Source organism: Notolabrus celidotus, chromosome 1 (assembly GCF_009762535.1).
Source record: "Notolabrus celidotus isolate fNotCel1 chromosome 1, fNotCel1.pri, whole genome shotgun sequence".
In the NCBI taxonomy this organism is placed as follows: Eukaryota; Metazoa; Chordata; class Actinopteri; order Labriformes; family Labridae; genus Notolabrus; species Notolabrus celidotus.
In genome coordinates, this window is record NC_048272.1 from 17,132,469 (window position 1) to 17,144,869 (window position 12,401).

A 12,401-nucleotide genomic window follows, 5' to 3' on the forward strand; every position below is an offset into this window, starting at 1 on the left:
GGCTCATGCCAGCTGTGTAATGTTACTACATCATGTGCTGTTGCTTGATTCAATTTCTGTCTCTAAGCTGTTAATATGAACAGATTGCTGGAGAGAGACAGAGACCTTTCCAAGATACTTGACATTAATCATTAAAGGAAAATGACAAAGTGTGTTCTATATTTTGTGATAGAAAAAAGCATACAATACAATAAAGCAACAATCCATAATCTATTTTTCTTTCCACTTTCTTCGCTTCTCGCCTGCCTTTGTGTTGGTAAGTTCTTGATAAAGATCTTTTAATGCTTCTTTTCTAGGTATCATACTTGTCTTTAGGCAATTCTCTCTTTGATCAAAGTTTCACTTTTAATAATTGTTTTATTTATTTGAAGAAAATCTGAAGAAGCCAAAGAAGAAGAAAGAAGAGGCAAACGGCTCAGAAACAAAGCTGAAAGAGGCCAAGCCCAAAAAAACAAAGACAAAGAAAAGTGAAGATGTGACTGAGGAGGACAGTTCTGCCATTCAGAGTGAGAAACATCAAACATGCTATTTCCAACAAAGCTGTGATAAATTACATAATTTTTCTGTCTCTATTGTCATCTAACCACACTGTTCCCCTTTGAACATAGATGGAAAGAAAGTGAAGAAAAAGAAACCAGAGAAAGGTAAAGAAGAGCCAGAAAAGGAGAAAGAAAAAGAGCCAAAGAAGAAAGCCAAAAGTGCTCCAAAGAAGAAGAAAGGTGCGTCATGAGGGCTGTGAATAAACTCTGATGTCAGAAAACACTCAGACTTCATCAGTACTCTAATGACTGTGCTAAATGTCTCTGCAGATTCAGGCACAGATGACGAAGACGATGATGATGATGATGATGACGACGACACCGCAAAAAAGAAGACAAAGAAAAAGAAGGACAGCTCTCCATCTGCAAGCTCTGCCAAAGAGAAGAAATCTAAACCTAAAGGTACGACAAGAAGCAGGAAAACGCTGCTGTGAAGGCTTTAACGACGTGTTCTGGACAGACTTATGTACTTAAGAGGATTACATGATTTTATTCTGTAATGGTGAGTTAGTGGAAACACTGACACAATAACACAACACAGCATCTAAACAGTCAACCCTTAAATAATCAGCTGTGGAAAAAGTAATTAAAACTGCAGCTCCAGTCAAATCCTGAACACCTTCTTCTCACTGTTTACAGTAACACAGTTTAACATTTGGCCAGACTCTGTTTGTCTTTAGCAGCAGTTTAACTTTGTAGGGGGTCTGGTAAATGTTGTGTAACATGCATTGAAACACATTCTTCAGAAGTGTCACCTGGATTACAAAACAATGATTAGCCGTCTAGCCCGTTCTTGTATAAATGCATTGATCAGTATTTTTCAATGTGAGGGTCCTGACTCCAGGGTAGGGGGGTGTTTGGGGCTCGCTGATACTTGAATGAGGGAATATCAAATACAAATAAAAATCACTTCAGAAGAATATTTGTGACAATAACATTTTGATATGCAATACATCTTTTTAAATGTTATTGATTTGAGCTTTTTGGAATATATTTGTACTTTTTTGTGCAACACCACTCTAGCCAGTCAGAATCAAGCAGCCGCTATGAGTGATACTGGTGCATCAGAAAGTTGCTGCCCCACTTCCTACCCCCTTATAAGATGGAAACATTTCTAAAATTAAAAAACCTCAAGGCAATCAGAATGAACTTGACTCAACAGAATACTACATGTTGTTTTGGGCATGTATAAATATAAAAGGATGGATTTACTACAGCAAGTATGAATGGCTGTGATGTGCCTAAATGTGCCCTAAGAAAAATCAAAAGACTGTTAACAAAAAAGTCACTGAATGAAATTCAATGAGATTATTCATTCTTAATAAAAAAATAGGTATATATTAATCAATCAATCAATAAATCTTTATTTGTACAGCCCCAAATCACAACAAACATTGTCTCAAGACGCTTTTACAAACATAGGAGGTCTAGACTGTACTCTATGTCAAATTACAAACAGAGACCCAACACCAAGACAGGGTAAGACTCAGTCTTACCCCACCTTAATCCTCAATGAGCATTGCACCTCGCAATATTTAGCTAGTTACAGCAGCGAGGAAAAACTTCCCTTTAGAAGCCAGAAACCTCGAGCAGAACCAGACTCATGTTAGACAGCCATCTGCTTCAACAAAGTTGTATTAAGCAGTTGTATTTTTCATTTTAATATTTGCCAACGTAATGTATAAGGAATTTAAGACATTTTGCAATTAGGGGTTCCTAGTGCCAGTACGAACGGCAAATTGGTTTGCCAAGTGTGCCTAACACTAGCAGAGCTAGCACCACCAGCCTTCAGTCCTCCTTCCAGGTTGCGTCCACATGCCTGTGCTGGTTACACACGGTTACACATTGCTCCTGTTGAGTGGTTATATGCCAGTTCAACCAGACACAGTCTACACACAATCTTACCTCTATTTTCTTGGCAACTAAATTTTGTTGACTGAATGTGCAAAGCCCTCTTAGGCCGCATGAAAAAATATAAAATCAGGCCTCACTACTTCACAGCTCCTGTCATAAATAGGCCCTTAGAATCATTCTGAATATCCCCCTTCCACCCCCGTGAATATGACACATAGACAGTATGTGAGGGGACATCCTTTGATTCATGGTGCCTATGACTCCTTTGGCTTGAACTAAAATAAAGTGAGTGTGAGTGCAAATTAAGCTATTTACACTTCAGCATTGGATAACTGTATTAAAGAGCTCAGCGTGTTGCTCATTCCTCCTGATTATTTAGCTGGATCGTCTCCAGAGCTTTTGCCTCAGAGCTTAAGTTAACCTCTCTCCACCTCAGAGCAGCCTTCAGCATGTCAGTCATACCTGCTCTGACTTGTGTTTGGCTCCCTGCCCCTCCTGTACTGTAAAGAAACGCTACTAGTTTATGGTGACCATGGAAAAGTTTACATATATCAGTCGCCTCTTTAATAGTTGCTAGGGCAATATATCTTCTGTGATTACCATGGATAGATTCTTCTCTTTTGCAATATCAATATTTTGAGTAAGATATTTTGAACAAGACATGTTGTTGACAGATGATTCACATTTTCTTCTCACTTATAGATGAGTTTAAAAGTTCAAAGCTTTACTAAAAAGGTCAGATAGCGTTTCTCTCAAAGAACAAACTCACAATTGACAAAGGTAGTGCAAAGTTGTGGCACCAATTATTCTATCTATTGTTGTTTTACATTTTTTTAAATAATTTTTTATAATTATAGTTATTATTATTAGCAGCAGTAGTAGTAGTAGTATGTTATTTATTACTATTATTATTGTTATTATTATTATTATTATTATTTATTATTATTATTATTATTATTATTATTTTATTATTATTATTTTTTTATTATTATTATCATTAATATTAATAATAATAATGATATTAATAGTAGTAGTAGTATTTTATTCATAATAATAATAATAATAATAATAATAATAATAATAATAATACATAAAATACTACTACAAGTAGCAGTATTTTATGTATTATTATTATTATTATTAATAATAATAATTTTATTAGTGGTGGTAGTATTAGTAGTACTATTTATATAGTTATTATAATGATTATTATTATTACTATTATTATTATTATTATTATTATTATTATTATAACCTTTTTTTTTTATTATCATTATTATTATTTCTTTGGGGGGGAGGTTATGAAATTTTCACCTTTTGTACAACCTAATTAATAACCATAAACCCTGTGTTTTAGCCCCTATAATAAATACTCATAATTCATTTTTACCTAACTTCAAAAATCCCCTCAGCTCTACAAAGATCTTATCTATTTAAATTCATCATTCTGTTACTCTGGCTCATAGCTTACTCTGACTCTGACTCTTGGTGAAAAATAGAGATAAAACAAATTTGTTCATATTTTTCATGTATTTTTATTATTCATTAACTGTAAAAAACACAAAACACAACTTCAGCTGTTTTAACGCAGCTGTTTGTCATGTTCATCATATGAACTTTAAAGGGATGCTATGTCAGTTTTGTGTTTGTAATTTGTTCACACTGCCCCCAAGTGGCCAAAAAAATGCTCTTATGTTACATTCCATTTGCTGCCTTCCTCACTCACATGGTAATAATGAACAGTCTCTTAAATTTGAGAGTAAGTGTGTTAAATCTCTGAGCATGCTTTGTATCAAGATGACCATTATTGTGTGTTGTCATTTAAACAGTCGCTCTAAGTCATTTGAAGCAGTGATTGGACATATTGTGAGAAATCTTCATCTGCTGAAGCGCTTAGCTCAGCAGTTTGTGACTACATGCTTTTAATTCCTGAGGTTCATTATTACCACAAGCAGAACTAACAGTTGTTTTAAGCACAGGTTTGCTATATGGAATAGGTTTACGAGATTGCACTGTGAGACATGTGGCTCTAGATTGCAGACTGAGAATGTTTTACACATTATCTCAATATCTTACAAGTTATGCACTCCTGGTTTTGTAGGTTTTTATTTCTCACATGTAAACAGAGACTGAGAGCAGAAAAAATACCAGTGAGTAATGCTTGTTAACTTCTCAGTTTGTTTCATCACCTGTTTCCTTGACTTAAGATACTTCAAATCTCCAAAAAAAAGCAGTTGTGTGTGAAGTTGTTGCCTGCTGATCGATGCAGGTCTAACACAAGAGACAAGAACTTCACATTGATTGCCTTTGTAAATCCATGAATTCTTCAGTGTGTGTGCTCATGATTCTCCAGTGTGATATCACAGTCAAGGACGGTAAACTTTTTAAAACTTTCTTCTTAATTTTTCAGAGGACAAAGAAACTGAAGGAAAAGAGAAAAAGTCAAAATCCAAAGACAAGGACAAGAAGAAAGAACCAGCCTCAATGTTCCAGATAAATGGCGAGAAAGACTCAAAGAGCAAGAAGAAAGGTGATTACATTTTTAGAAACTCTAACATCTCTAAACGTTTCAGATCCAGTGACCTTCTTGTTAAGCACAGAGATCTGGCAGCAGATTAAGGCTGAAATTATTGAAAAGTTCTTACTGAATGGGAATCTGTTCACCTGTTTGCTCAGCAGCTGCCAAATCTGACAGCGACGAGAGCGAAGAGGAGACAAAGTCGAGTAAATCAAAGAAGAAATCCGGCGCCAGCTCTGCGTCCATGTTCCAAACAACAGCAGACAAGGACAAAGACAAAGACAAGGACAAAGACAAGGACAAGGACAAGAAGACCAAAAAGAAAGGCAGGTTTAGTAGCAACTTTACCTTCTTTATGAGTCACTGACAAGTTTATGACAAGTTTGCTTTTTATTTCAGCAAAGGCAGAAGAGAGTGATGACTCGGACTCAGAAAAAGAGGAGAAATCAAAAAAGAAAAAAGGCAAAGGGAAGAAGAAAAAGGTCTCAAAGCTCACAAGACTTCAAAAGATGTTTGAGTTATTTAGTGTCATGTCAGAGAGGGGAGCTAACAAATCAAATGTTTCTGTTCCAGGAGAGATCTCCGTCTCCTGAGATTGAGTTTGATGATCTGGAGAAGTTTGTGATGGATCCGGCTCCACAGGGCACGACCATCAAGTGCCGAGTGACTCGAGACCAGAGAGGGATGGATAAGAGTCTGTACCCTCTGTATTACCTTCACCTCGACAATGAGAAGAAGGTCAGACTGTAACAAAATCAGACACTGAATAAATCAGGACAGAAGAATTATTTTGTTCATTCAGAGCTTAAGATGGCATTTCTGTGGATTTATTTACATAAGAAAGCTTTCTTTCTTTAAATCTAACAGCACACTTTGTCTTTTTCTGCGTAGACCTTCTTGTTGGCCGGAAGGAAACGAAAGAAAAGTGCTACTTCAAATTACCTCATCTCCATCGATGCCACAGATTTATCCAGAGGAGGGGAGAACTTTGTTGGAAAGCTGAGGTACACTGCATATAAAAACTCACTGATTCAAAACTAAGCATGAAAATGTGAAATATAAGTTTTTAACTCTTTAATATACTGTCTAGGTCTAATCTGATGGGGACTAAGTTCACTGTGTTTGACAACGCTCTGAATCCAGAGAGAGCTCTTCCTGACCTGTCTAATGCAAGGCAAGAATTAGCAGGCATCATCTATGTAAGTAACAAGACAGATTATTACAAATAGTTAACATCACATATCTTAAACTGTTCAAGGTGAATGTGACATATTGAAAAAAAAAAACCCTCATCTTCATTTCTTCTTGCATCAGGAAACAAATGTTTTGGGGATGAAAGGCCCGAGAAGGATGACGATCGTTATTCCAGGAATGAGCAAGGACAACGACAGAGTTCCTCTACGGCCAAGAAATGTAAGCTGAAGGTTTCTTTTTTTATATTTAGCGTGACCACTTTGACTGGAATGAAAGGAATGCAACATTATTAGAATGAATAATAAACATACAAAGTCCTCGGGGCCAAACATAACCTCTAATGTAATGAGGGTTAAACACTGAAACCATATTTTACACAAATACTCACACAGCTGTTAAATAAGTCTTCCTCTTTTTAACAGACATACTTGTTACTTGAGTAATGACACACTTAGCTTTGTCAGGATGTATAGTGACCTAGAGAAAGGACGGTGGAGTAACAAGAAAAAGCAAGAGTAGGCGATGTTGCGCTACATTAGCACCAGTTCAAATCCATGACAGTCTCCTCTAGATTTAGGCCCTCTTTACACAGAAGTGTTTTCAGTAGAAGCGGTACACTATTGTTCAATTTTGGGGGACTGAAAGCGCAGACTTTCCTTTAATTTTTTAAAACACAACCCCTTCTGTTGCAATATAAAAGATAAGATAAGATATACTTTATTGATCCTCCATTGAAGGACATTTTTGTTACAGCAGTTTTCAGCAAGAGACAGGAGAGTACGAAGATATACGTACAAAGTGGAAATTTAATAATTAAAGAGAAAAAATAAGAATAATATAAAATAAATGAAATAAAAAAATATAATAAAAATGTACGTATATACAAAATATGCTGTGGATACTTTCTACTTGTGCATAGTTTAGTCATTGCAAAGGGAAAATTGCACCAGTTTGCTAAAAACACAGTATGTACCATAATGATATAAAGTGAATGATTCAGTGAGCATAGCCCAACAAGCAATAAGTGGGTCCTCGGAAAACAGTGACGTCACAGCCCCATTTGTGTATTTATGTGTGTTACATTCCCAGTCTAAATACCATGCATGAGTAGAAAAAAAACAACAACTATGGTGGACTTCTGAGCTGTGCTAGTGCTGCTGACTCTTCTGGGTTTATTGATGCTTCTGCGGACAAAGTTAGCACTTTTCAAGTTTGCGTTCATGTTTGATGTACTCAGTGCTCTCTTGAACAACAGCTTATGGGTGTGTGGTGTTCTTCAGTGGTGTTTCATTGCAATGTTATACCGCCATTTTCTGCTCTGGCATGCATACTCCAATGTGTCTTTGTTTTAGCGTTGTATTGTGAGCGTGATTTTTTTTTTTAAAAAGGTTGAACTTTTTATTGGGCTGTTCTTGTTTTAGAATTAAAAGAGGGTTGACTTTAACCTGTTTACTTAGCCTTCAGTTTTTGTTTCTATCGAGAAAGATTTTTTAAAGGTAAGGTGAAAAAAAGCATACTTTATTAATCCCCATGGATACAATCATACACAAACATGCTATAGGCATGCACTTATTGGGAAATGCCAGAGTGAGGATGCTGCCACCAACCAGCGCCACTCGAGCAATTGGGTGCTTGATGGCCAGCTCAAGGGCACTCTAGCAGTGACCAGGCAAATAAACCAGCACCTTTACAGTCACCAGTCCACTTGCCAAACTTAATCTATACTGGGACTTGAACTGGCAACCCCTTCGCTCCTAAGCCAAGTTCCTATGGACTAAAATACTGCCGCCCCAAGATTTAAGTCAAATCACAAAAATATAAATATATAAATAGAGTGACACTTATCTGTTTGTCATTTAAAGCAAACCTTTTGGCAGAGGAAATTTCTGGGTCATCAGATTTTCATATCTTGTCCTCATTCATGGCAGTCAGTAACCTCCAGATGAATCACACTGCTCTGCTCAATTTAAACTGAATATATTTATTTGACTCAGAGTCAGATAGATTATTTTTTTTCTGTTAATAAGAGGAACCACAGGCCACCAACACGTGAAACCCCATTACCCTTTACTGGTGTTTCCCTGACTTTTGTTTGGCTGATACTTTGCAGGATTGTGACGGCCTGTTGTTGAGGTACCAGAATAGAAGGATGGATAATTTGATCGAGCTTCGCAACAAGACGCCTGTGTGGAACGAAGAAACTGCGTCTCATGTGCTCAACTTTAACGGCAGGGTCACCCAGGCCTCCATTAAGAACTTCCAAGTTGTCCACAACAAAGACTGTGAGTACTGTCAAGGTTTCTAATTGTGTCTCTTTGATGACCAAAGAAAGAAATAATGGGTGCCTATATACTGCTGGTTTCAGTGTGCGCTCCATGTATTGAGGATATTGTCCTCTTTGCAGCGGTCACGTGACCCTCTGCTGCATGTCATCCCCCACTCTCTGCTCCCTTACATTTCCTGTTTCTCAAGTGTCCCATCTAATAATATCTATGTAATAAAAGGAAAAAGTGCCTGAAAAATAAATTGAAAAAAAAAAAATATATATATATATATAACTCAGAAAAGTAAAATATACCTAGAAAATAAAGCCTTGTGAAATAGTACAGATCGATTACCTGGATGCGCATCCTCTGTAGTCTAGCTCAGTCAAACATGTAAACACTGGTGCACAAAATAGTCATCAGTAAAACTTATGTTTAAGTATTCATTGTTTACATCATGGTGAGCCAAGGTTTTAGACCGCAAGACACAAAACACTAGTAGCTGTCAGGTTTATAAATGAATATCAAGCTTCCTGTGTTCATGTTTATGATCACTTGATTAATTCTGAAGGATTTCCAAATAGACCAAAGCTTAATCTCTTTGAGCGTTTACCTTCAATACTGCACAAGGAATAGTAAAATAACATCCTATGTGCTCGTTGATGTGCTTAGTTGTGTTATTATTTTGTTTAGCTCCACTAATTTGATTATCTGATTGTCATACAATTTTATGCAAACATTCACGTTCTCTTGAGGATGGTTCCCACTTTACCTCTCATCTCGGACCATCATGTAGTTTTCATCTGTACCTTTTCAGTAAGCTTTAAAAGACGACTTTTGTAGAAACAGAACGTCATTCAAGTTTCTGCAGATTATCATCAGTCCCTTGGGATGAGTTTGTATCAGTTTGGTCCTGTGACTTTTTATCTGAAGCCCTCGTCAGGTCAATATTCAACAATTTTATGGTTTATATCAAAATCACACTCATCATTTGCCCACCAACTAAACATTTTGTTCAGTGCTAACATTTACTAAGTAGCTGATCTTAGCATGCTTACCTCAAGAATGATTACAATCAATGTGTTGTATGTTTTAACTGCTGAACATAAGCATGTTAGTGTTGTCAGTTTCAGCATGGTAAGGTGCTGATGACTCTTTAAGCACAGCTACGTCAAGTATACTTGTTTCATTTCAGTCACCTGAGAGTCTGTTATTTAATACTGTTCTGTCAAATAGATCCATTCATAAATAACATCCCTAACTCTCAGAACAATTCTCTGTTTTCTCAGTGGACTACATCGTAATGCAGTTCGGCCGAATCGCTGACGACATCTTCACGCTGGACTTCAACTACCCGCTGTGTGCCGTCCAGGCCTTCGCCATCGCTCTCTCCAGCTTTGATGGAAAGATCGCCTGTGAATAACAGAGAGATGCTCACACAGAAACCAGTCTGTCAGACACCCACACCCACATCCGAACAGATCATGTCTTTGGACACTGCCTTGAACGCTTCCTGTGATAGACAGTGATAACAAATAATGGCTCTTTGAATAAGACATCACCTCCTGTGGTGTTGTTACGTTTGTGGGTGTGGTATTCAATCAGAAGCATAATTGGTGTCCCGGTATCAGCTGATCTTGCACAACATGTCAGAGTTATTTTGAGGAGATGACTGAGCAGACGAAGGTTACACTATAAAAGATGATAAACTGTGTTATATTCTGGTTTTGTACCAGGCAGTGTTTACCTGCTGTATATTGAGTTGGATTTCAATACTAATTGGCCCCTAACATGACTTTATAATACAAAGACACCACTTCCAGTCACATTAACAATGGTCTTTAAAGGCAAATATCCTGTTTTCAATTTAAAGTTACTCAAATATTAAGATCTTTAAAGCGGTTCGTTAAAGCTCCTGTGAGGAGTTTTTAACCGGTTGTGCAACATATTGAAATTTATATTGATTAGTCTTTATGAGTTACAAAGTAAACAAAACCATCAGCAACAAGACTGACAATTTCTATATTATAGTTTTTAATGCCTGAAACTGCTGCGAGGTGATAGGTGTCAGACCAGGGGATTGAACACACATAATTTCCCATCTTCAATAGGAAATATTTGAGTGTCACAGTTGACTGTTAAAAGAAAGCTGGCTTTTTGTTGGATGAAATACTACCTTGAACAAGATCAGCAAAGCTATAGGATGCACATCTTTGCCCACAGGGGGCGCCAGAATCAACACAGACTGAAAGTTCCTCACAGGAGCTTTAAAGAAAGTCAAGGTCTAGAACGGGTATTGCCTCTCAAACAACGATCCTTCAGAGCAGATTTTGTAAAATAATTTCTAGTTCATCAGTGTTCTAGGAGCATAATATTTTGTAAAAGAAGTGTGTGTATGTGTGTGCGTGCATGTGTGATTTGTTCTTGTAGTCATTTTTAACATGTGATCTTTAAAAAGAAACAAAGTGATGAAGTTTAATTTTTCTGCCCTCCTCACATTGGGACTCATTCATGCTCCTGTAGGTTTTTCTATTCTGTGTTTTGTTTGTTTGTTTCTTTTTTGTATTATTAAATTATTTTTCTGAAAACTGCCTTTTTGTTTAACTTTCAGTCTTTTTGTGAAAATACTGTTCAATAAAAATTACTAATTGATTTCCTTGGGTCAGAATTTATGAAACTGATACGTGTGAGTCAGGGACAGCTGAGCAGCTCGGACCCAATAATACTTAATAATCATATTTTGGATATCATACACAACAAATTCCATAGTTTGATCGCAACCAGGGACCAAAGTGATAATCTAATCCCTTCTGTTGCAGCTATTTCTCTCAAATCTCTGCCGTCTTTCTTAACACAAAAAATAATCATAAAAATATTAACATTTATGTATTTGCAGATATTTCTATGGAATTAAGTAAAGTTTGTGCCACTCATAAAAAGATAAATGTTCACATAAATGTGCTCTTTATCTTATTTTAGGACCCTTACGGTAGATTTAAGTTAAACTGTGATGAAAGTTACAGATAAATCATATTTTTGTGACTCTCATATCACAGCAGATCATCACTAAGATTCCTTCTAGTTGCCGTTTTGAGAGACACCCACGCTTGTTCTGCATCAGCTTCCTGACATGTTGAGAGGAGCTTCAGTCAGAAGAAAAACCTGTTTGAGCTGAGGGCCCTGAGAGTCACAGAGAGGTGTGTATTCTGCCTGAACCTGCTCAGGCAGTTGTCCAAACTCGCAGATTAAATGAAGCCTGAAGCTGGCAGCTCTTCTGGACGGATGCTGCAAGGTGAGTTCTTCTTCCTCCCCCCTATTGTCCTCTTTCTGTTACGTGAGTTCCAGCAAAACAACCGCCAAGAATGCTGTTGTCATTCTTTAAGGCTGATACTGTTTGTGTGTAGCTAATAAGTGAGTCAGTTTAAAACCGTCTGCAATCACAGAAGCTCTGATTGTGGGACTCTGTCCTGTTTAAGTGTTGCAACCATGCTATTGACCAACAGAAGGAGCTGTTGCTGAATGGAAATGTCCTGTCCTGTCCTGGGGTTATTAAAAAAACTTAAGAATGGTCAGAACACAAAGAAAAGGCTCCACTTTAAAATGACACTTTTCAGGTATTTGATATGATCATTAATCATCAAATATCAATAGTGGTGGTTATAATGTCTGATGATGTTGCCTCAGTTGTTAAATATCTCACATCTAAGTATTCATCAACCTAAAGGTTTGTTTTGCTTTTCAAAGAGCAAACTCTAAGCACGAATATGATCATAACAGGCATAGCAAGAAGCTCAAATAAGTACAATAAATCTAATAAATGTCGTATAAATCTGTAAGATTTTATCGTATCTGAAATATTCTAACAAAGTCTGAAACCTTTGTACTCAATACACATAAATTTGCATCAATTGCTTCTTGTTTTAATTCAGTTTTAAAAGGCAGCTCAGTTTTAATTCTGCTAAATCATAACAAAAATTTAAATCATTACATAGATAGTAATATAGTTGATTAGTTATAATTTATTTGCAGGCT

At 36.7% G+C, this 12,401-nt stretch overlaps 1 protein-coding gene across 2 annotated transcripts; it reads left to right on the top strand.

The window, feature by feature from the left end:
• The first annotated feature begins 675 nt into the window (after positions 1 to 675).
• LOC117813411 (tubby-related protein 1-like) lies at positions 676 to 11,021 on the top strand. 2 transcript variants are annotated; one of them, XM_034684603.1, is made up of 11 exons: positions 676 to 719; positions 810 to 941; positions 4,804 to 4,923; positions 5,070 to 5,237; positions 5,311 to 5,393; positions 5,485 to 5,649; positions 5,803 to 5,915; positions 6,002 to 6,110; positions 6,226 to 6,324; positions 8,216 to 8,387; positions 9,659 to 11,021. In XM_034684603.1, exons 3-11 carry the CDS (start codon positions 4,878 to 4,880, stop codon positions 9,790 to 9,792), a joined length of 1,089 nt encoding a protein of 362 aa, XP_034540494.1. In that variant the 5' UTR covers positions 676 to 719; positions 810 to 941; positions 4,804 to 4,877; the 3' UTR covers positions 9,793 to 11,021. The 2 variants fall into 2 exon arrangements, with proteins under 2 accessions (XP_034540494.1, XP_034540503.1); XM_034684612.1 differs by having other exon boundaries at positions 5,073 to 5,237.
• The last annotated feature ends 1,380 nt before the right edge of the window (positions 11,022 to 12,401 follow it).